At 39.0% G+C, this 21,864-nt stretch overlaps 1 protein-coding gene across 9 annotated transcripts in view; it reads left to right on the top strand.

The window, feature by feature from the left end:
- The window catches only part of TNRC6C (trinucleotide repeat containing adaptor 6C), a 147,792-nt gene that overhangs the window by 26,569 nt on the left and 99,359 nt on the right, over nucleotides 1-21,864 (top strand). For 2 of the 9 annotated variants that reach the window (XM_037737230.1, XM_037737228.1), the window contains exons 1-2: nucleotides 16,852-19,230; nucleotides 20,000-20,021. In XM_037737230.1, coding sequence (XP_037593158.1) covers nucleotides 19,096-19,230; nucleotides 20,000-20,021 — 157 coding nt within the window. In that variant the 5' untranslated portion in view covers nucleotides 16,852-19,095. Of the gene's footprint in view, nucleotides 1-16,851; nucleotides 19,231-19,999; nucleotides 20,022-21,864 lie in introns of those variants that run through there. The other 7 variants (XM_037737224.1, XM_037737227.1, XM_037737226.1 and 4 more) reach the window with 6 other exon arrangements.

Below are 21,864 nucleotides of genomic sequence, written 5' to 3'. Positions count from 1 at the left end.
GATCATTTAGTCCTGGTGTACTAAATGACTCCCAGGCACTGATAGTTAAAGAAAAAAAAAGGTAGATCCTAGTGTCTACCACACACCGAAATAAACCTTAAATAAATCTGTATAATAGAAAAAATTCTAAGAAATCTAGAAACTAAAAATAGCCAATTTGAATAATTTCTATACATAGAAGCAAAATCTCGTGAAAATCTTTTGTAGAATTTGATTGGCATTTCAAACTTGTGAATGCCAAAAATAAAAGGCAAACAAAAACTGGGGAAAATGTTTACAGCAACATGATTAAAGGTTAATCCATTTAACATGTAAAAACTTGATAAATTTATTGTGAAAAATCCCACTAAAAACTGAACAGATGGGCCAAGATATATAGACAGGCAGTGTACAGAAAATGAAATTCATGTGGGTTGACAAATATGGGGAAATATGTTCATTAATAATCAAAGAATTGTAAAGTAAGGCCATTGAAATACTCTTATCAGATTAGCAAGGATTAAAAATTATAATACTCAGTACTTATGAGAGCATTGTAAAATAAGCACACTTGTATTCAGCTAATAAAACTACAGATTATTAAAATGCTTTTGGAAGCAGTTTGGTAATGAAACCCTTAATTATACCCTTTTGTTTTAGGAAGAAAAATCTTTCTTAAGACAATAATCACAAATACAGAACAAACTGAAATAATCACCAATACAGAACAAATACAAACAAAGGGGATTAGTGATAAAAACAGTGTAAAATGGGAACACCTAAATAAACAGTTGGGGGAATTAAGTAAATTATGGTCCATCAACACAAAATATTTTCTTGTCATTACAAATTATATTTGTGGAGGTTTTGTTTGTTTGGGGTTTTATTTGGTTGGTTGGTGTTTTTTTTTGAGACAGAGTCTCACTCTGTTGCCCAGGCTAGACTGCAGTGTTGTGATCTTAGCTAACTGCAACCTCCGCCTCCTGGATTCAAGTGATTCTCCTGCCTCAGTCTCCCAAGTAGCTGGGATTACAGGCACACACCACCATGCCCAGCTAATTTTTGTATTTTTAGTAGAGATGGGTTTTCACCATGTTGGTCAGGCCAGTCTCAAACTCCTGACCTCAAGTGGTCGACCTGCCTCAGCCTCCCAATGTGGTGGGGTTACAGGCGTGAGCCACTGCACCCAGCCCCAAGATAAGCATTTATAAGAGTGTAAATTAAGTTGGTGGTCAACTGTGTACCAGCCGTACTGTGCTAATTAGAAACATGTATCAGCTATAGCCAGGCTCAGTGGCTCATGCCTATAATTCCAGCATTTTGGGAGGCCAAGGCAGGAGGATTGCTTTAAGCCAGGAGTTTAAGACCAGCCTGGGCAACAGAGCGAGACTCCGTCTCAAAAAAAAAAAAATTAGACCCCTGTCTCTACAAAAAAATTAAACTATAAAACTTAGCTGTGTGTGGCGGTGTTGCACCTGTAGTCCCAGCTACTCAGGAGGCTGAGGTGGGAGAATCACTTCAGCCCAGGAGGTCGAGTGAGCTATGATATGGTAGCACCACTGCACTGTATGTAGCCTGGGTGGCAGAGTGAGATCCTGTCTCTTTACACACACACACACACATTTTCCAGCTGTTCCCACGGAAAATTGTTCCTGTGCTTTAATGATTCCCCTGTTAAAAATTCACAGCTTGCATTTTTTTGTTTTAGCTGACCATAGTTAGGATCCACAGAAGTTTGGTTATAATGAGCATTTTTACCACCAGGGGCTACTATTTGTATTTCAAACAGTTTTTCAAATTTTAACACTGCTTCAGTGGAATTTGAAACTGTGCGGTTGTTTCTTTCAGTGTTGAACATCATTCATTGGGTGATGAATTTTAAATTCTATTTTATTGTACATGTGTCTAGAAATGAAGAAGTTAGTGGGGAAAATAACATTAACGTTCAAGGAGACTTTTTATACTTTAACCTGAGAGATGCAAGGGTATATAGATTTTAAATGGGAGAGTCACATTCTGGATCATCTTCATTTCAAGTAGTTGTGTTGACTGTAGCTTTCTAAAATGAAAACTCCATGAAAACAGGGACCTAGAACATCATGTGGCACGTATAGTACACTCTTCATAAATATGTATTGAATGAAAGATTGAACTTTCACCTGGCAGAAGTATTTACAACTAGAAGTCATGAGTATGTAGACCTCAGAGCATCTGAATTTCTTGAAATTTGTGTCACTTAACAAAATGTCACTTTATTGTCTTAAAGTGGCAGGTCTGAAGAAAGGAGGGACCAGCCCCTTCACCTTTGGAGGGGATGGACTTGTGTTTAGGAGTGTCATGTGATTAGAGTTGGGCATGATGGCATTTAGTGGGTAGGAGCCAGAGATCCTAGGTATTCTGTGCCTGGACCTACTCCCATGCAAGAAAGACTGTTACTGCACCTGTTATGACTTCCGAATGTTCCTATGGATATTATGTAGGTGAAAAATTTATTGAAGCTCAGAACCTGTTTTACATGTTTAAAATTGTTTGTACTGTTGTAATATATGCTGAGTTTCTGGAAACTCAGGAAAGCAACTGTCATATACATTCAGGGAAGATTGTCCCTTGTCTGGGACTTGCTTAGTAGTTAACTCATTTTGGAAAATTTTCACCTGCTAATTAGTGCCAGTCATGGAATTTGAGTTGCAATGCCAATTTTATTGTCTTCTTAGTACTTATGAAATTACTTAGGAAAAACTGAAATTACTTTATTTACCTGTGTTTTTATTTGTTTACCCACTAACTGTAAGCTCTTCATAATAGAGATCTTACATATCTTGTCACTGGATATCCTTACACCTAAAATCAAGTCTGGCACATTGTGTGGCCAGTTATTAATAAATGTTGTGCAAATAATGGACAGATGTTTGAATGAGTGAATCATCCCCTTGGGCCTGATCTTTAAATGCTGTTGTTTCTAAGCCCCCATCCCCCATCCCAAGCCCTCTTTTCTGTTTACTCTGAAACTCCCTTCCTACCTGATCTCAGCTATAATCCTCGCTTTGATTTATATTTCTGCACTGACATCTCCTGAAATTTTTCTACAGTCTGGATCTTCCCTCTGAACTCTGGAGCTTTACATTTAGCTTCCTTCCCTAGTTTAATGTCTCAAGCACCTCAAACTCGGCGTGTCATTCTCCAGTGTTTATCTTCGTGAACGGTGCCACCATACACTTCGTCACACTGGTGAGAAGCCTAGGGATTGTTCTTGACACCCCCCTCTCCCTATGCACATATCCAATTCATCACCAAGTTCTGTTCATTTTATCTCTTAAATAGTGTTCAAACCCTGTTGCGCATCCCCAGATCTAAACTACTGAGTCTACACTCTTATGCTGACTGCAGTAGCCTACGCACTGGTTTCCACCAGTCCACTCTTACCTTGAAATCCATTCCACATAGGCGCCAGAATGATCTCAAATAATTGATGTTATTCCATTGCTTAAAGTTCTTCACTGGCTTCTCATTTATCTTCTATGAAGATAAAGACAAAAAAATTTAGCCTTAGTCCACCCCACCAGACTGGGTCTAGCCATTTCTTTCATTGCCCTGCAGCCTTTAGGCCCCCACATCGTCTTGCCATTTCTCCAGCATCCCATGTGCCTTCCCACTGTAGAGCTTCATGCTTGTTGTCCTCTGCTGTGCCACCAGGTCTTCTTCAGAACTTATCTCAGTTTCGTAAGAAATCCTCTGTGACCTCCTGACCAGCCAGAATCCTTCCTCTCAAGTGCTCTCATAGCACCCTGCACTTCTTATTAGCATGCTATAATGAATGTATTGTGAAGGGAATCGTCTGTCTTTCCCACAGAGTTAAGGTTTTTTTAATTCATGAAGTGTAGATACGGCCCCAGTATAATGTTTATCTATATTATCACCATAATGAATGGCCTACTAGCACCTATAACAATTTGTCTTCCATTACCTAATTGGTTTTTATTCAGTAATTTCAGAGTCAATCAGTTTGATTTGTTACTTCAGGGGCATACTGTATTGCATTTGTTCTAAGAAGCACATTTTTTCCATTCTGAACATCTCTGAAATTGACATGCATCTTACAGACAATGGCATGTATGTCATGATATAATTGGCAGCATTTTTCTTTCTTAGTGATGCATAAAATAATGGTGCATCTTATATTTGAAGGTATCTTAGATTAGGTATAAAATTTGGCATTTTATAACAAATTCTTTCTTTAAGGGTTACCAGGAATGTATGTTGCTGGTTATTCTGTGGAAGTATTAATAGGATTTTTCTGTAGCTATAGCAGGTAACTGATGACATGTTGATCCCTTGAAGTTGTTTCTGGCTAAAATCATTTTTGTCATATTCCTGTAGAGTCGAATCTCAAGGGTTTGCTTTATGTATTGTTTGTTCATGTAACACACAAACTGAAATTTGTATGTATATCTGGGGTTTTTTTAGAAAAATTATTTTTTAATCTATGTGTAAAGGTGGGCAGGCCATCTATTGGTTCCAGACATGGTTAACTAAATCCCTGAATGCGTTCTCCTCATCTGCCTTTTGAAAGAAGTTTTAGTTGGGTACATCTTGGGACATTTTCCCCAGCGTTCCTCGTGTCTAGATAGGGGCAAGTTCTGGTCACTTGCATATGAACAGAAATAATACATAAACTTCCAGGGCATGAACCAAAAAGTAAGTAATTTGCTCTTCAGTGCCTCTTTTCCTTCCTCTAATGAATAAAACAAACTTGGAACAAAGATGCTTGGCCAGCCTCTCTGGAGTATGGGGAAGAAACATCTTGAGCATGTTGTATTTGGGGGTCTCATTGTTACAGCAGCTTCGCTTGTACTCTAAGAAATTGTTTTGATTGTGCTCTTCAATTTCCAAAAACTGAGATTAGCCTTACCATCAGTGTATTGTAAGTTTGAAGCATATGGCTGTTACTGTTTGACCATAATGAAGAATATGTGCTCTTTAGGGATACAGTGTGGTATAATGGATGCAGCATATGCTTGGAACTCAGTCAGACCTCAGTTGAATGATGACGGCTCTGTCATTTACTGTCTGTGTCTGTACACAGAGATCTCTGAGCTTCATTCTCTGATCCTGTCCTTGAAGATGCAGGTGATGCCTATCTCAACAAGATTGTTTTGAGAAGCGAATGAGATCATCTATTTCAAATACCTTCCAAGCCCAGTGCTGAGTAAATGACAGCTCTTGCATCATTAGTTTTTTCAGAGACTTTCACTTCACCCTGTCTGCTGCCCTAGTATCCTCAGTTATTTATGGAGGATTATTTGATTTTCTAAGTTTTATCTTCAGATTAAGCAAAACCATTGGAAAACTTCACACTTGGACTATGTTGCCTTGGTCCCCCAGAGAATTGCTGACTTTTTTACAGATTCCCTGAGCTTTTTCCCATCATGCTTCCTGGCTATCAGGAGGCTGCAAAAGATGATTAAATAAAGCCTACCCGTGCACACACATGCTAGGGCATAAAAGAAGCTGTCTAGTACATGACTATGTCACCTGTGTGAGGTACCCACTAAAAAAACTCACTTTTAGACCTGAATGCTAGGGAAACTTTTTCTTCCCTTGTAGAACGTGTATGTGTCCTTACAGTTAAATGAGAATCCGTAAAGGACAAAGAGGAATTGAATCAAGTAGTAAAGTACTTTGGCAGATTTTAGGCTACCTCTGAGTACGTGTTAATTCATTAGTAGTTGTGCTTCCATTAAACTCTTGGAGGAGGCAAACTCTATACTTACTTTTTTTATTTTTATTTTTTTTGAGACGGAGTCTCAATTATTGCCCAGGCTGGAGTGCAGTGGTGCGATCTCAGCTCGCAAGCAGTCTCCGCCTCCAGGGTTCAGGTGATTCTCGTGCCTCAGCCTCAGCCTCCTGAGTAGCTGGGATTACAGGTACCTGCCACCATGCCTGGCTAATTTTTATATTTTTAGTAGAGACGGTTTCACATGAAGGCCAGGCTTGTCTTGAACTCCTGACCTCAGCTGATCCATCCACCTCTGCCTCCCAGAGTGCTGGGATTACAGGCGTGAAGCCACCGCATCTGGCCCTATCACTTTTTTTTTTTTTTTTTTTTTTAAAGAAATCAGCCAAAAGGTGGCAATTAGCAGTACATTTACTTTATGAGAGTAATAGGAAACATTTGGTTCTTGAGATTGGTATATGAACATAGTATTAGATGTACAGTTCATACAAGTTTTATGCTTTCAATTTGAGTTTTTGATTTAAGGTAGTAATTTCCAGAAAATCGTTTAAGGTACAGAAACAACAAGCTATAACTAATAAACACTTGTTAGTGTACAAAGTATGGGACTATGCAAGTCACGGTGTCAAATGTAATCTCAGTTTGTTCCAGTAATCGGTATACTGCTTTGTGTTTGTTAAATGAATAACTAAAGGCTAAACTTAATTAGAACACTTTCTTTTTCCTCATTAGGTAGTTCCCTTAGGGTCTAAACTTTTGTGGGGGTGGGCAGCATCTGAACCTGTTGTGTGCTTGAAAACAGAAAATTAAAATGTTTTTTCATTTATTGATATTTTTCAGGTAAGTTTTCCTCATCATTTATGAAATTTAAGTTTTTACATTTGACATTTTTAATGTGAAATATCAGCAAGCTTCTTAGTACCTGTGGGTGTTTTTTCCTGCACCAATATAATCAGTCACTTTTTTTTTCTACTTTGTTTCATTATAGAAACTATTGGCTGGGCACAGTGTCTCATGCCTGTAATTCCAGCACTTTGGGAGGCAGAGGTGGGTAGGTCACCTGAGCTTAGGAGTTCAAGACCAACCTGGACAACATCTGAAACTCCGTCTTTACTAAAAATACAAAAATTAGCTGGGTAGGCATGATGGTGCGTGGTGAAACCCCGTCTCTACTAAAAATACAAAAATTACCTGGGCGTGGTGGTACCTGCCTGTAATCCCAGGATACTCAGGCTGAGGCAGGAGAATCACTTGAACCGGGAGGCGAAGGTTGCAGTGGGCCAAGATCGTGTCATTGCACTCCAGCCTGGGTGACAGATTGAGACTGTCTCAAAAAAAGAAGCTATTTAGGCAGACATTCATGTTCTTTATCAGCTTATTACTCTAGTGTAAATCCCTGAAACTCTCCTGCTATCCTCACACGCAAACCCTGGGCTTCACTGATGTTTCTGGATCAAGGGGCTAGGTAGATGATGGTATCATCTCTTTTTATCTTTGATTTTTCTCTTTTGCAGATTACCATTAAACTATTTCTGCCCAGGTCTTGTATGCCCACCTGCTCTCCCAAATTCAAACCTGACTTTGAGCACAAGTTAGTTTAATGGCTTCTGAAATGGAATCCACACAGTTAACAGTCCTTTTAGTTCACAGAATTACAAAACCTTTGAATAGAAGGCTACCCTGGGGATCATCTGCAGTCCACTTCTCATATCGATAACTGTCCCAGGGTCTGCTTTGTTACTTTAGTAACTGGCTGATGCTTATATGGTGCTGGGACTTTGTTCTTTCTTTTTTGTAATCATGAAGGAGACCCTTTTCTAAACTTGCCCAAATATGCCACAAGTTTCAGAACACAGAAATACCATGGAGTTGAAAAAAGACAAAACAGACAAATGCCAAATTCAAGGAAAAAATAACTCTTTCCCTCCATCTGTCAGGGTTGATGTTTCAGGTCTTTGTACTATGAATTAAATACAGCTTATTGTTTTATACTTTGATGTAATTTATTCCTTTAGGCACATTTGTGAATTTTATTTATTGATTGGTGTGACAGTATTTAGAAGTCTCCAGTTTATTGACAGGATTGAGATAAGCTCTAATTTATGGGCTTCTCCATCAGTTAAGAGAGAGAAACCATACAGTGACGTGAACAGGGAAAGTTTACTGTCAAGAATTGTCAACTGTAACGGGATTAGAATAATGAGGGGTTGGCTAGTCAGAGTAAAGAAAGCCTTGGAGAATGCAGGAATAGCACAAATAAGGAGGAGACCGCTGCCCCCGGCCTCAGGTGGAACATCCAGTGAGAGATCACAGCCATGGCTCTCGGGGTGGCAGAGAAGTCACTGTGATGCTGTGTTGACAGAACTTGAAAGCAGTTCATGGGAAAGCATCTCACCAGAGGCACTGTGCTACAAAACCACCTGTGCAGGGGTGGTGACATGGCTGGAGTGTGCCTGCAGGAGCCTGCCAGGGAGCCCTTTGGCCAGGAGGCAAAACTCTTCTCCCACTGTGTCTCTCTAGTGCCAGCTGGCAAAGGAAAAATAGTTAAAGGTCACAGATCCATTTTCACAGAGCAGGCAAAAAGCAGAGTTTGGCGCCGAGAGGCAGTAAATTCCCCATCTCCAAACTCCTTAATAGTTTTTTGGGAAAAGCATTATGCTTATCAGTGGTTACGCAGTACATATTCCTAAGATTTCTAGCAAACAATGAAGTCCTGAGCATTGTTAATAACTGCTCTAACACATAGGCCAGGATGTACCAGCAAGGACTACTGTATCTGACAGACTGATTGGAGGTTTTCTTCTATTATTTTAGGACATTTAAAGTATACGCACACGCACACACACACACACACATGTGTGTGTGTGTGTGTGTGTGTATCATTATATAATTGTGAAAGTAGAGTGCTATTAAAATTACACTGTCATTTTCTGACTTAATTTGAGGTGACTTTAAACTCGGAAACGAAGAAAAGATTTCACAACATTGTACTTAAAACTCCCATACTTCTAGTGTGGGCAACACAGCAAGATTCTGTCTCCACAAAAAAATTTAAAAATCAGCCAGGCAGGGTTATGTGTGCCTGTAGTCCCAGATACACAAGATTCTGAGGTGAGGGGGTTGCTTGAGCTCAGGAGTTCAAGGCTGCAGTGAGCTATGATTACACCACTGTACTTTAACCTGGGAGAAAGAGTGAGATCCTTTCTCAAAAACACCGGTTCTCCCATATTTGTAATGGACATGTTAATACAGTAATACTAAAGTAATTATGTTAATATAGTAATACTAAAGTAATTTTTATACTAGTAAAACTGTTTACTGAACCTGCTTAGTTAAGACAAATCATAATCAAATAATGCTGCAGCCATTCATGGCTTATTGAGTAAGCCTAGGTTTAAATAGATTGTTAATAAACTGCATCTTCAGGATTCTTTGGTTACAGGCAGTGGGAAGCAACTGTATAATTTCAGGGGGAAAAAGAAGGAACATTTGGAAGGATGTAAAGGTAGATGACAAAATTCTAGGACAAGCTAAAAAACCAAGACACAGCCGTGCAGCCTAGAGAATTTAGGTAGCAGGTACTGATGGCAGGTGTTGTAGGGCACAGTCAGTGCGGTGAATCTGCTCCAGCTGTCTGCCACTTCAATTCAGAGTTCCCATTCCAAGATGTGTCTTAATTGGCCTAGTGTTGTGAGTCTCATGATCACCTCTTGGTCAGGGGAGGGCAAAGCCTTGAGATACCAGGCTGCAAACACAACTTGTTCCTGGACTCAAAGGGCATATCTGACAGACACTTAGTTTTTCTCTCCATTTCTTAGTTCCCTTCTTTGGTGTTGACTTCATTTTTTGGCTCGCTCTGGTTGAAAGGTAGTTACAGTAACTTCCAGCTCTCTGATTCTGTTTGGTTCACATCCATTGTCATCCCTGGATCTAAGCACTGTGGCCCAGGGGACGCTGTGCCCTTCCATTAGTCAGGCACATAATGCATCCCTGGAGCCACTGGCCCTAAAAGTGCACAGATTGTGGGTGAGAGGAAAATGAGGATACGGATACCATTGGAAGGAGGAAAGGAAGCTGAGTGGCAAAGTAACGGATACAGTTCGTTAACCTTGTTTCACAGAGACAGCCAACCAAAATGAGAAGCGTCACTTGTTCTGTGATAAAAAGCCAAATGGAAGAAGATATTTTAGAAGGACATTGCTAAAACAAGGAAGTGGAGTAGGTATGTCAGTGGCTAGACAAGAAGCACCATAAGATGTTTAAAAGGTGAGAAGCAAGAGATGCTGTTTCTTAAGAAGTGTGGTCAGTTTAGGCTGCAATAGCTCCATACTGGGCTGCTGGATTTTGTCTTGTTTTGTTTTAGTCATAATAGTGAGTCTTGAGAATTAAATCTTGGGGCTGAAGTCTGTACTAACTCTAAAGTGAAAATAATATCAGGGTTCCTTTGACATAACTGGGGCCAACTGATTTTTATCATACTTCTCTTCCATCTCCGTGATTCTTCACCACCCTTCCAAATTATAGGTCCCTGCTGTCATCTTTTCCTAACCAGTAATCAACTGGTTTCCTAACCAGTGCTGCTCTGAAGTTTCCTCATCCTTTTCTCCAGATCTTCCCTCCGTGCCTTATGGTGCATGGTTCTCTTGTTAATAATACCTTTATCTTTAGTCCTGCACCCTCCTCAGTGCCCCCCAACACATACCTTCTTCATTTCATTGAAACTCCACTTCTTATCAGGCCAGGAGTCAGGGTCGGGGGGAGACACAAGGATTCAGCATTCTCCTGAACCCTTCCCACCATAAACATTTATAATTTTTTTAAATTTTGTTTTCTGTCATTCTTTTTGTTCACTTTTTAAAAGTTTAGCTGTAATACCATTCACTCTCTGATGTACAATTATGTGAGTTCTAACAAATGCATACAACCATATAACCATCATCACATAAAAATGCAGCATAATTCCATTGCCCAACAAACCAGCTCCCTTGCACTGCCCCTTTGTGGCCAGTCTCTTCCTCCTCCTGACTGGTCTATTTTCAGTTCCTACAATTTTGCCTTTTCCAGACTGTTATATAAATGGACCCTGTGCAACATAGCCTTTTGAGTTTGGCTGCTTACATTTAGTATACATTATATCCAGGTGTAGTTTTCTTTGAGTATATCTTGTTTGGTATTCACAGAGCTTTTTTGAATTTATAAATTTATGTATATCACCAAATGTGGAAAGTTTTTCACCACTATTTCATCAAATATTTTTTTCCTCGCTAGTCTTCCTTCTTCACCTCTGGGCCTCCAGTGACGTGACTGTTGGGCCTGGGGCTCTGTTCATGCTTTTTCGGCCCCCTTGTTTTCCAGATTGGATAGTTTCTGTTTCTCTGCTAAGTTAATATACTCTTTCTTCTTTCGTGTCCATTCTTCTCTTGAGCCTATCCAGTGAAGTTTTTAATTCAGAAGTTGTAGTTTCTTGGTTCTAAATTTTTACTTGTTTATATTTTATTGTTCTATTTTTCTACTGTGAACTCTTTTTCCCCACTTGTTCAAGTGTATATACCTTGATTTACCTCCTGGAGCATAGTTACAATAACTGCTTTAAAGCCATCGTCTGATAATTCCAAAACTTGAGTCATCTGGCCATTGGTGTCTATTGTCTTTTACCCTGACAGTTGGCCGCATAGTCTGGTTCTTTGTATGAGGAGACATTTTAGACTTTATCGTGGACATTCTGAATATGTGATGTAGACTTTGAGTACTATCAGACTCCTCTAGAGAATGTTGGTTTTTTTTGGAGTGTGTTTGAATTCAAGTTGTTGGAAGTAAAAAAAAAAAAAAAAAGAGAGAGAGAATGTTGGTTTTGTTGTTTTGTTTTTATTTTAGCAGGCAGTCAACCTGGTTAGGTTCAGGGGTTCCAATGTCAGTTCAGTACTAGGCTCTCACTATGCTGCTTTGGGCCTGGCCCACATGCAGGAATTAGTCTGAGGCTTGGGGCAGTGGGGTGTTGACATCGGAGTTCAGATCTCAGAGCCTTTGTTGCACTGTTTTGGGTCTGCATTTATGGGATCCCATAAATGCATAACTCAAAGGTGAACCCCAAATGGTAAAGGTTTGTACACAGAACTGGGGGATTCCCTTTTCCAGCTGATTTCTCTCTGGGATACCTGACCCTCCTGGGATACATCCCGCTCATGGGTGCTCCTTTTCTTAGTCTTCTATTGAGAAAGATGGGGTTTCTCTCCACTGTAGGTGTCAGTGCCACACCTGCTGCAGCACGGCTGTGATGGGGGCCCAACCCCCTTGGTTTGAGAGAAGGAAATGAGAAAGTCACCCCTACACAGATTGCCTTCCCTACATTTAACTGCTCTCCCCAAACCACCTACTTTTGTTACTTTTCATTAATTGCGTTTATATTGTACTTTGTCCAGTTTTTTTGTTGTTGTAATTGGCAGGAGAAAGAGGCTATAGCTTGCATAATCCATCTTGCCCAGCCCCAGAAGGCCTGAGTCAATCACTACCTAGTTTGGTTTCCTATGCTACATGGCAAATACCACTAAATGTCGTGGCTTAAAGCAGTGCACATCTATTGCATGGTTTCTGTGGGTTCAGGAGGCTGCACTCACCTGGGGCCTCTGTAAAGCTATGCAGTCAAGGCCAGGGCTAGGTTTTCATCTGGAGGCTCTGCTGGGGAGCATTTGGCATCCAGGCTTCCTCAGGCTGCTGGCTGAATGCCATTCCTTGCAGCAGTAGGATTCATAACAGCTTGTTTCTTCAAACCCAGCAGCCAAGAGGGAGACTCTAAAGCCAGTCTGCTAGAAAGTTGGAGTCTTATGTAACACAGCCAGGAAGTGGCATACACTTTTGCCATACTCAAATGGTTAGAAGCAAGTCACTAATCTCTCTCATACGCCACGGGAAGGGATCGTACAAAAGTGTGGAAATCAGGTGACCATAGAGCCTGTCAACCACAGGTCTTCTTCTGGTCCTGTTGGTCAGAGCCATTTGGCAATGAGTTACCTTTTCCACTCCAAGTCCAGGTGTCATGCTGAGTGACTTAAGCATTCTTACAGGTAGTCCATCTGATATACTGGCTTACAGACTTTGGACCTTCTGTGTACCAGTGACCTTATTTTACTTTAGAACCCAGTCCTCATGACTCTAAATCCCAAGCATACTCTCTATTCTGTTTCTTTCCATAGTCTATAGAGTCTTAAATATAATTAAAGCTTTACCTTGTCTTTCCTTTTAGATTTTATGCTCAAGGCTAAGATTATTTTGTCTTACCCTTCTCATACTGCCCACAAAGGTCTAGCAAATACTTCCTGCTCATAGCAGGTAGTCAAACACATGTTGAATAAATTAAGACCTTAACTATTTCTATGACAACTGCATAGCATACCATTTCCGTCCCCTTCTCTTTTTAATTTTGTCTGATAACATTTTACCAACCCTTCCTAACATAAACACTGAAAGGAAATTCTAATTGAATTAGTCAGTTTCAAAATAGTGGCATGTAACACACGCTTTCTCTCTCTCTCCCCCTCTCCCCCTCCTTCTTTGTCCCTTACATACACACACACACACACACACACACACACACACACACACATATGTGAATATTTTGATAACATGACATTGGAGTCTAGCCAGTATAAATTCAGAGTATAGTCTCTGGTGTTCTTTGTAGGTGAGACTGAAAATGAGAAACATTTACAGTTTCTGGTAGCTAAAACTCAAAGACAAAAACAGGCCCCTGCCCTCTTTTATTGAATTCTCTTCTTTTACAAATATAGCAAATAGTCAACTAACAAAAAGACTGGTAATTTATAACATTTTTCATTCAGAATAGTTTTGCATGAGGTGGCTGGATTCCCTACCTACCTACATAGTTTGACCTTTTGAATCATTATTTATCTTTCTCCATCAAACCCTCTGAAAAAAATAGAAAAATCATTGTTTGATTTATTTTAGGAAAATCTACAGTTTAACTAGGAAAACTGAAATGATAGCCACAGAGGCCCACTTGTGGGAAATCTTCTTACCCCTTCCTCCTCCTAGCCGCCTCCAAAATATGAGTCTTACTCCTTTTTCTACCCAGAGCCTCCTAATCTTGTGATTGCTAAATTATTTGAGAATAAAACAAACAAATGGAAAACCCAGGCTATTAAAAAATTTTTCTTTCTAGTAAAACTCAATACAGAGGGATCCTTTATAGTATGCCTCACCATATGAGTTATAGGTAACTTATATCCAATTTGGCCCTTCAGACTTGCCCTGGGCCCAGCAGTTGAGTCCATATCTGATTTCCTCCTTACCTAGTTCCCATTGCTACTGAAACATAAGCTGAAATGCCAATTGAAGGATGCTGTTCTCTTCAGCAGAGCTGTGTATGACAGCTGGAGTTCTTTGTAGTGGCAGTAAACTGGAAATGAAGTGAATATGTATGAATAGAAGAATGACTGAATAATATGGTAACATTCACACAGTGATACATTATGGAGCCATTAGAAATAACAGATTGGATCTGTCAGTGGGGGAGGGGGAGAGGAGGGAGATCCTCCTTCCCTACAAGTATTGAATGAGAAGAGCAAGATGCAAGGAAGTTTATGTAACGTAATCCCAGTTATGCCAGCAATGATCTGATAAAATCTTTGTAAAAATGTATAAGTATGTATGTTTTAATATAATTACATGAGCAGGGACAAGAACGCAGATAGGAACTGGGTGGTTTTAACGTGGGACATGGGGGGAGCAGATATTTGGCATGGATATGCAAGAGGGAGCAAGAGTGGATAAGGGATGCCAAGCACGTCAGAAACAGGAAAGCAAATTGTCATCCGCAGGGGTGGGTGGGGGGAGCATGATAAGATTATATTTACAAATGTTTGTTTATCATGTGTATTTAAATGTAATTTTAAAAAGAAAAAGTTCTGTGATGAAAAGTAAAATTCTCCCAGCCTGGCCATTCCTTTTCTTTATTATTCTTGCTTCTTGACTTATAAATTTATTTTACAACATAGAAAAAATACAAATTGACTCTCCATTTAATTGATACATTTGTTTTTTCCTCTTTGAATAGGTGAAAACACTTTTCAAATCCAAGTGTATATTCTTAGTAACTCTGCAAGGTGGATAGTAACTTTTTAAGTACTACTTGATCATGTCAGAAAATAAAGTTTTTCTTGAAAGTATACTTACAGAAGATTTTCTCTACTGTAAATTTCAGCTGAGATTATATACCAGAAATTGGTACTAGAAATGCCCTGAAGGGCAATACATTCTTCTCAGGGATGCAGAACAGAAGAGAGTCCTCCTACCAAGGCACTTATAGCCCAGAGGACAGGGGAAGCTCATAATTTCATTTAAAGCCAGGACATGTGGCTTCCCTGACTGTAACAGAAAGATAACCTTATAAGCAGGAGGCCAGCACCCAGGCAGATGTAGATGTTCATCTTGTCATATTCTCACTTCATTTTGTGCATGTTGCTGTTTTAATAGTGATGATTGTTTTACTCATTTATGTGAATATCCTTACAAGTATATGTATTCTTATCTTGCTTCCTGCTATAATTTCAGAGCACTTACAAAGCTATGGTTCAGGCTGGATGCGGTGGCTCACACCTGTAATCCCAGCACTTTGGGAGTCTAAGGTGGGAGTATCACTTGAGGCCAGGAGTTTGAGGCTAGCCTGGACAGCATAGTACAACCCCATCTCTGTTTATAAAAATAAACAAAGCTATTGTTCAGAAATTATTTATTAAATTAATCAGTCCCTGCCTACCTCCGTCCTTCTTCTCATCCCTGGTGCTTACCACAATAAATAGCACATGTTAGTTGTATAGTTTGCTGATGATTGAATTAGTAGACATGAGATAGACTTGAGGTATAGGCTCTCTAGGAAAAGAACTGATTAAAATAGCTCAGAGCAAAATGGAAGAGTCGGAAAGTAGAAAGATTCAGTGAGGACAAAGAGCAGGTGCTGTAGAAATAGTGGTAAGAATAGGAAGTTATGGTCAGAATGCAGGATAGTTGCATCTGCAATTTCAGCAGTGGAGCAATTCTGGGTGGTTAGGGTCTAGTAGCTAATACTATAGATAAAGCACCCTGGTGATCGAGGGGATGGGGGGAACTGCATGTTTTGGCATTTGAGGCTGTACTAGTAAAACAGCCAGTTCCCTACCTAATATCCCTAAAGCAAAACCCACTGTGAAGGAAATCCAGCCCATACAGACAAAGCTCCTAATTGGAATTTCAGTGCCTGAACAGACAACCAAGGATGACTACACAGTTGAGGAAAGGCTTTCAGATCAGAGAATCTCTAAGGGAAGAAGCATCCAGAGAAGAAACATAGATATGCAGAAAACTTAAGAAGATTTTCAGAAAAAAGAACAGAGATGATTTTGCATACCTAAAACAAGAACAGGGTGTTGTGGAAAAGGAGCATTCAAGAGCGCAAGAAAGTTATCAACAATTTTAAAGATCACAGTAAAAAACTCAGTAGAAAGATTAGAAGATCAAGTTGAATCAAGCATCCTCAAAATAGAAGCAATAACAAAGAGTAGAAAACAGCCACTGCACCTGGCCACATTTACAGATTCTTTATAAGGCAAATGCCGTTTATGGATTTGACTTAAAATAGTGATGCAGGTGAGAGCCAAACCCACAGTCATCGATACAGGAATTAAACTGTTAAGTTCTCAAATTAGGCTGGATTTGGTGGCTCACGCCTGTAATGCCAGCACTTTGGGAGGCCAAGTTGGGCAGGTCATTTGAGGTTAGGAGTTTGAGACCAGTGTGGGCAACATGCGAAACCCTGTCTCTACAAAAAATACAAAAATTAGCCGGGCGTGGTGGCACACGCCTGTAACCCCAGCTACTTAGGAGGTTGAGGTGGGATAATGGCTTGAGCCTAGGAGGTGGAGGTTGCAGTGAACCAAGATTGTGCCACTGCACTCCAGCCTAGGCTACAGAGTGAGACCCTGTCTCAAAAAAAATAAGTCAAAAAATAGCAACCTTAATCATACCATGTAGAGATGGGAACAAACTTAGCCTCCCCATGCATATTGCAGTATATCATTTAGTGGAAAAAGAACAGTGCAAAAAAGAATAAATAGTATGAAATAGATACATGTATAGTCATAGAAGTTTCTTAAAGATACCCAAAAACTATTTTATAAAGTAAAAATGTGATTAGATGTTGATTTTTTTAAAAAAATTATTAATGAAAAATAGCAGAAATTGAACACTGAAGATGGGAGCTAAAAGAGATTACTGCTAGCTAGGGGGACATTAGAGAAACTTTGTTAAAGAGTAAACATCTGAATTAGGCTTTGTCATCTAAACACGAACACAGGTAGGAAAGTGTAAGATCTCGTAGCTACATGGGCTCTTTATTTACAACGTTCTATGTTATCATTAAAGTAAAATCTGAACTGTGTTGCTGGAGGAATAGCTAGCTCTTACTAATTTGTAGATTAATAGAATTAAGCAAAAATTATGTTTATTCCATTTGTTAAATATCCTTTAAAACATAGCTTGTACTTGTCTACTTTATTAAGCTTAGTATTGGGAGATAGCTTAAGGATCTCATTGTGCTGTAGATGAAGAAAATATAACAATAGCAGTGGGCAGTTACTATATGCTTGGTTTGTGCCCTATTTTCCCCTAGATTTTGGCTTCAGCCGGATAATAGCACAGCCATCACTCATAAGCGTTGCCTGTCCCTTATAAAAAGGTTGTAAGTGCAGACTTTGTAGTGTTTCTGTGCCTTTTAACATGAAAACTTTCCTGGAAAGTATCATCTAAAATAATGAATAATCATTTTCCAAACTGGATACATGTGCACACCTCCTTTAAAAACAATGTTTCTCAACCTTGATTGAAAATGGAGTCACATCTAGAAGCTTTAAAAAACTGCCAGTGCTTGAGTTCCATTCCCAGAGATTTCCCTGACATGGGTTGCAGACGTTGGATATTTTTGAAGCTTTTCAGTTAATTCTGAAGGACACAGACTGAGACCTACTGTTTAAAGAAAAATACTCAAGACATACCCACCATCATGTAATTTAAATTATTTTTATTATGATAGTTACTTAAATATGGATAAACTAACACTAGATTGAAATTCCTTTTGCATGTAGTATATGGAAAACACATTTACACATTAAAAACAAACCAAAATTAATAAATTCAAAACATAAATGGATAGATGATGATGTTTTGCTAATACTTTTGTGTATGTTTTTCCTTCTGCGTGGTCTAAGTCCTTCCCACCTGTATCAGTCTGGGTCCATTTGGGATTTAGAAACCACAGTGATGTAAACAAGGAAAGTTTAATAAAAGGAATAATTAAACTGTGAGAAAAAGGTAACTCTAGAAAACTATATGGAAGGACCAATTTTGGAAGGAGGCCCCCCTCCAAGGCTAGGGAGGATCACAAGGGACAACTCTGTGGATGGGGTGAGTGGCAGGAGACCTGGGCCCTCAATGTCTATGTTGAGATGGTCATGAGAAAGGTGACACTAGACCACACCAGAACCAGAAGGTTGCTGAGAAACCACCCATGCTGGGCCCATGGCTGGAGCCATTGCATGGTGGCCTCACACCTACATGCCTACCCTCACTTGTCTTAGCAGCTAGAATCAGAAGGGCTGTTTCCTCCTGCAGTGTCCCTAGGGTGCCCTCTACTGAGAAAGCTCCACATTGTACTCACTGAGAAAAGAAATGTTGAAAGGAGCACGGTCATTATTGCAGAGCAAATGTTTAAGAGTGACTTTGGAGCAAATAGTCAATAAATCAATCACTGGCATAACACCCTATGGCAGCCAAAACTTTTTCAAGTTTTCAGCGCTAGCTCATAGGTTGCTGTGACCTCTTCTGAGTAGAATTGCTCTATGTTGTGTTCCAGTGTATCTTTATGGTAGCTCACCATGCTGTGTGGGAATCTTTGTTTTTTAAAAAAAAATTAGCTTATCAAATAAACATAATTATAGTGTACGTAAGAATCACCTCCAAAGATTCTGATTTGGTTGTGCTACGGTGGAAACTAGGAATCTACGTTTTTAATAGGCACCCCAATGATTCTAATGATGGTGGTCCCTGAGGTAGCACTTTAAGTAATATACTGGTCGGTATTTCTCAAATACATACTGGGGGCTGGACTGTAGAAGCTGTATCTTATGCGATATTGTGCCCTTATCCCCAACACAATGCCTCATGATAGGTTGGTGCTCTACAGTGTGGGCTGAATGTAAGACAGCCAGTCACTCACTTGCTGCTGTGCTGCTGGGAAGTATCCTTCCCTAATACCTCACAGTGTCCTCCCGTATCCCATATGCAAAATTCTGACTTAAACTTTGAGCAGCTAATGCTTTTTCATTTTTTGACTTAACATGATCATTATACTTACACTAGTTTTGTTTAATAGGGAGAAAGAGCAAGAAACACAAGAAGAGGAACGTTTGATGGAAGAAAAGAAAAAGAAAAAGCAGGAAGAAAAGAAAAAGAAGGAAGGTGCTCAGAAAAAGGTTTGCTTGAAGTTTCCACTTCATTGTCTTTGTAGTGTCTCATTTGTATCATCATAACCCTTACGTGACAAAGTTTCATTCTGTTACTTTTTAAATCAATATGCCAAGTCTATAATTAGCGAATAATAGATATCCTACTGGTGAAATAAATACAGGTGACAGCCATTAAATGTCTAATTGGAACTCGGCATATTAGAGCTATGTTTTAGGGAAGCTGTGTTTTGGTTTGTGGTGGCAAAGTGTGTCCATGTTATTCTACTTAAAATGAACTGTCTTGAACAGCCATGTCCAATAAATGAAGAAAGGGCCATTCAAGTGATCTTATTAGAAAAGCTGGAAATCATTGTTTTTTTGCAGCTTTGGCAAATGTTCTTTTACAAATCCTATTAGTAAAGATGAAAAATAAAAGCCCTACTGTAAACTTTATACTCAAGCTCGAATTTTATGGCATTTAAAATACCAAGTTACGCCATTTGTCTTTGTTCTTACCTAGTTTTAATCTTGTAGTTTAAACTGTGTACTTGCCAGAGGCTGTTAAAATTATAGCACTTAAATGAGCTCCAGATAGAATTTTTTGTCTTTAGATTAATATTGTCATGTAATCAATGGCATGTAGACAGTTACACATTTTTCCCACTAATTATAATAAATTAATTGGACAAAAACTCATTTTTAAAATTTTCAGTTAAAAGTTTGCTTATAAACTTTCATAGATGTGTACATTCTGTACATTATTATTCCTAAAGAGTTTCTTTTTTTTTTTTTCCAGGCTGCTGATCAAAAAACCAAAGGTAAGTTTATTTATATTTAGGGGGGTATATTTACAGCAGTCTCAAAATTTTTATGATCTAAGCCTGCTTTTGAAACTACTTTTTATTATTCATTGTGAAGTTCCTCATTTATCACTGGTTTTACATCTGCATCTCACTGGCATTTGGGTAATCTAAAAATGCCTGGAAAATGTTGTGTTAGCTTTTCAAACAATGCTTTTAAATTTTCTTTTGGTTCATTTCCACCAAACAGGACTGAACTGATAAAGTTGATTCAGTTTGAATAAGAACAACCAAAGGATATCAGCATTTTTTTTTTTTTTAAGATTCCTATGTGTCTTTACCAGCTATCCTTTATAATAAAAAAGGTATATTCTTTCTGGATTCCCTCTTTGCTTATTAATATGTAAAAGATTTCTCTTTTTATCCTCCATGTCCAGAATTTGCTGGTTACTATAAAAGGTGTTGGTGGAAACACACATTTTTGCTGTAACTCAGGCATCCTGTGATGTGCTAGAGATTCAATCATCATAAACGAACTGAAAGCCACACTCCAAGCCTCTTCATGTTATACATGTATGTTTAGTTATTTTCCAGTGGCTAAGAGCACACACTCAGGAGTCACATACACTAGCTCTGTTTAATTTGGGACAAATTACTTCATTTCTTTAGGCTTCAGGTATCTCATATTTAAAATGAGAAAGGTAGTGAATGGTTCCTACATCATAAAGCTGTTACAAAGACTAAATCAATACAATTATTTGTCAATTAAAAATAAAATGTAAAAAAAAGACTAATTGAGATCATGCAGGAAAATGGCTCAGTACCTAGCATATAATTGGTGCTCAGTAAAAAGGTTTCCTATAACTGTTACTCTGAAGTTTTTATTTTCCACTGGACCATCACATGTACACAACTGTACATGTAGAGACATGCACTCTGACAGCTAATACTCTTGTGTGACATTTTATAGTTTTCAAAGTCAAGGTTATGTATATTATCTCATTTGAACTTCATAGTTGAACAGGAAAGGAATTTGTTTACAGATAATCTACCATGAGTTAAGAGGCTGGTTCTTGGTTAAGAACCGGTTAGTGGTAAAGAAAAGACGTGAGGTAGCCCAGGTCTCTGAACCTCTAGACTAGAGTCACATGAAGAGAGGGAGTTAATGTTCCATGAATATTAAAAAACAGCATAGCAGAAAAGGCGTTTTTCTCTCATACTCTCAGAAGCACCGTGAATTTACGTAATACTTTTCCAGAAGGGTCTAAAAGGGTTATGGTATATAGTCGTATTTGAATATATGATCTTGAATGAGAAACAATGGTTTCTAATAATTGTCATTTCAAAGTATAGAATTATCTGTTCTGGATCATCCATTTTTTCTTTTTTCTTTTTTCTTTTTTTTCAAAATTTTGGGTTTTTCAGTCTGATTCAGCACTGGTTATATTCTTTGTCCTTGTCATTGCGTTTTCCTCAAGTAGTAACAAATTGCTTATTACTGAATAGTGATTGTGAATTACATTGTCCGCCACTTTACGCGGAGCTATTATTTTCTATTACTGTTCTGATGAGAAATTTCTCTCTTTTTTTGAGACAGACTCTTGCTCTGTCATCCAGGCCAGAGTGCAGTGGCACAGTCTCAGCTCACTGAAACCTCTGCCTCTCAGGTTCAAGTGATTTTCCTGCCTCAGCCCCCCTAATAGCTTGGATTACAGACTCTCACCACCACAGCTGGCTAATTTTTTGTATTTTTAGTAGAGACTGGATTTTGCCATTCTGGCCAGGCTGGTCTTGAACTGCTGACCTCAAATGATCTGCCCCCTCTTGGCCTGCCAAAGTGCTGGGATTACAGTTGTGAGCC

The sequence above is a fragment of the Cebus imitator genome, unplaced genomic scaffold (genome assembly GCF_001604975.1).
Source record: "Cebus imitator isolate Cc_AM_T3 unplaced genomic scaffold, Cebus_imitator-1.0 Scaffold36, whole genome shotgun sequence".
Lineage (NCBI taxonomy): Eukaryota > Metazoa > Chordata > Mammalia > Primates > Cebidae > Cebus > Cebus imitator.
Note: the sequence above shows the minus strand (reverse complement) of the source record. Positions and strands in the feature narration are given on the sequence as shown.